General features: G+C 31.5%; 1 protein-coding gene across 1 annotated transcript; it reads left to right on the top strand.

Moving 5' to 3' along the window:
• The first annotated feature begins 1912 nt into the window (after positions 1-1912).
• On the top strand, positions 1913-2751 carry spink4 (serine peptidase inhibitor, Kazal type 4). The gene is made up of 4 exons (XM_067442804.1): positions 1913-1961; positions 2132-2163; positions 2268-2380; positions 2638-2751. Exons 1-4 carry the CDS (start codon positions 1913-1915, stop codon positions 2681-2683), a joined length of 240 nt encoding a protein of 79 aa, XP_067298905.1. The 3' UTR covers positions 2684-2751.
• The last annotated feature ends 493 nt before the right edge of the window (positions 2752-3244 follow it).

Here is a 3244-nt window from a genome sequence, read left to right as displayed (position 1 = left end):
AAAAATGATTTTGACTAAAAGATTGATTCTTCAGATGAAGGACTTTATAAAAATAGGAATCGATCAAAAACAAGAAAGATAGTTTATCTTGGTTTAACCAACAATAGATCAAGCCAAATGAAAACATAGAATGGGTAGAGATGATGCTATATCTGTGCTATAGAAGAACAATTACATGAAACAAATAGAATGACAAGGCAAGGCAAGACCTTAGTTGATTTGTGATTACTGGCAGACAAAGTTATGAGTAAGCTAAACAAGAGAGACTTTAAAGAAAACTGGTTTAGTTCTAAAGTTTGAAGCTTGATTTGCTAAATTAGGGATATCTTTAAAAGTTGCGATCAATAGGGGGTTATTGTTCTGCTGTGAAATTTCCATATTAATATTACTAATTGTCAAAGCCACGGTTAAGCACATGGAAATGCTAAGAGGTTAAGATAATGAGACAACAATTAAAGAGGGCAAACAAAGTATATATGTTTAGATTGGTCTGACAAACCAAACTGAAATGTTCAAACATTGAATGTAGATTCAAGTATATCTAATGAGGACAAAAAAGACAAATATGAGAACAATTTCTGGGTTCAGGATGTCTACATTCCAAAAATAACTTGTAGTAGTATTATGCATTGATATAATTGTGACAATAACCTACAAGGCTGAGCCAATTGTATGTTCATGCTTACAACAATGGTCTAGTATTAAAGGGAGCAATATAAACTTTTACTCTTTTTGGAAAAAGAAAAGGAACGAAAAGGAAAAAATACACCTAAAAAAGAAAGAAAAATGTCTGAAAAGAGATGTTTGGTTCTGATGGCATAACTAAGGAAGCTAGATTTTGAAGCTACACGTCTGGAAGAAGGATACAAAATTGGGGCTTAGTTAAGCCCCAGAGGGGGGAATGTAAAAGATTTTATTATTGAATGTAATGTAAAAATAAGCTGTATATCAGACACTATTAGATATCAGATGTATGCTGATGTTGCTTTTGCCGATCGACAGAAGAAGATCTTGGAATGTGGTGACGTGAGCCGGGAAACCAACTGGAAAATAGCTAAAGGTTTTGGGAAAGCAGCTATGTATATATGCTAGGTAAACCAAAGAACTGGAGTTGTCTCCTGGAGGAGAGACTCGGCTTTGTTTATGTGAATAAAGCCTTTCTGAAATTAAATGATCTTTGGGAAATTATTTTTGCAAGAAAAGAAAAAAAAAATTCCAACAGTTGCTGCCACATGATTGGATGATTAGATATTATACAATTTTATACAGTAATAATTAAATTCATATACCCCTGGTTTCACAGACAAGGCTTAAGCTAGTCCCAGACTGAAATGCATGTTTGAGCTGTTTTAACTGAAAGATCTTTAAATATGTCAGGTCCATCGCTTTGTCTTAAGAGACACACCAGTGATGTTGTTTTCTAAGGCACATTTATCAAATGTACTTAAATGTTCTAATTAAACTAAGGCCTAATCCTGGATTAAGTCCTGTCTGTGAAACCAGGCCACAATATATAGCATGAATCATTACAAGTATTGAGGAAAAACTGTTATGCTATAAAAATGTCAAGAAGAAGGCTAATAAAAAATAAAATGAAAAAGGGATGACAAGTTTATTTGAAATCTGCCCTAGACAATGTTCTCATTAAAGTTCAAACTGTACTATTTATATAGTTTTAACCATCAATAAAACTGATCACAAATAAAATGAGGGCATGAATGAATCCACATGACGCTGTTTAGACTACAAGAATTTCTCTAAAGTTTACCAGAGACGATTTTCCTCCATTAACTCTTATCTGTGTAATGAGAGGATGGAAATGTGTGTTTGTGTGTTCAAGTGTTGGCGTTCCCACACTTCATTGCCATCATATAAAGTCACGTGAGTACTGTAGGGCTCAGTCTGTGTCAATATGTCTACAGGAGTGCTTCTTTTCGGCTTGCTTCTGCTGCTCACTTCAGGTACAGTTAGCATATACAGCCTCTACTTATGAATTATTTGAAGTCTAAGTTACAGTCTGTAAAGACCTATGGCTTGTGTTGTGTAAAATAGGAGTAAATGGCAATATATTGTTGTTCTGCAGTCCGTACAAATGATGCAATTTAACCTCTTCAAAATCAAATTGTTTCAGGGGCGGAAGGATCATATGGCTCAACCCGAACAGTATGGAGGATTTTTTTGTTGATTAACTTGTGATTATATTTTAGTGGTTAAAACTATTGTAATGCAGTGGTTTTATTTGTCATGTGGATGTGTGTGTTTTGTAGCCTGTGTGCGCTGAGCTGGCCGAGATCCTGGCGTGTCCTATGAACCTCGCACCTGTGTGTGGGAGTGACGGAAACACCTATGCCAACGAGTGCTTGCTGTGTGTGGAAAGACTGTAGGTCACAAACAAATACAAACACACACACACACACACACACACACACACACACACACACACACACACACACACACACACACACACACAAAGAGTAGAATATATATATTATATATATATATATATATATATATATATATATATATATATATATATATATATATATATATATATATATATATATATATATATATATATATATATGTATATGTGTGTGTGTATGTTTATGAAATGTCGCATTTTGTGTCCTTTTTTAGGAGAACCAAGTCAGAAATTTTAATCACAAGAGATGGAGGCTGTTGAAATTCTGCAGAGCACATGACCATGAAGATTTGTGGTTAAAATAAAGCATCTGAAATGGAAGATCTGTATTTTTTTGTTTCCTAATTTTTTTCTTCAACCCTGAATGTCACAAAAGTTCTCTGGCCTTAGAACATTTATTTTTAATTCAGTTCTAGTATTACATGTGTCAGATATACTATTACAATTTATTTTAATGTTTTGAATTAGATTTTTATGTTGTATATTTTTACTTAAATGTTAGTAAAAATATTAGTCATTTTATTATTTATATATATATATATATATATATATATATATATATATATATATATATATATATATATATATATATATATATATATATATATATATATATATATATATATATATATATATATATATATAGTTCTTAAGTTTCTTATACTAAATAAATTGACAAATGAGAAATGTTTACCTTGGCAATAGCTGAAATACAATTTTCAAACGTTTTTTATATATTGAATTTCAGTTAACATTTATTTTGTTTTAAGTAACACAAATATTTGTATGATTAGATATTTAGTTAAATGGGAAATCATGAAT

The sequence above is a fragment of the Pseudorasbora parva genome, chromosome 4 (assembly GCF_024679245.1).
Source record: "Pseudorasbora parva isolate DD20220531a chromosome 4, ASM2467924v1, whole genome shotgun sequence".
Lineage (NCBI taxonomy): Eukaryota > Metazoa > Chordata > Actinopteri > Cypriniformes > Gobionidae > Pseudorasbora > Pseudorasbora parva.
Note: the sequence above shows the minus strand (reverse complement) of the source record. Positions and strands in the feature narration are given on the sequence as shown.

Excerpts from the sequence above, each read along its gene's own strand:
- spink4 (XM_067442804.1), top strand. The coding sequence starts at position 1,913 with ATGTCTACAGGAGTGCTTCTTTTCGGCTTGCTTCTGCTGCTCACTTCA. Across the intron at positions 1,962-2,131 it reads GCTTCTGCTGCTCACTTCAG|GGGCGGAAGGATCATATGGC; the intron begins GTACAGTTAGCA and ends AAATTGTTTCAG. Across the intron at positions 2,381-2,637 it reads TTGCTGTGTGTGGAAAGACT|GAGAACCAAGTCAGAAATTT; the intron begins GTAGGTCACAAA and ends GTCCTTTTTTAG.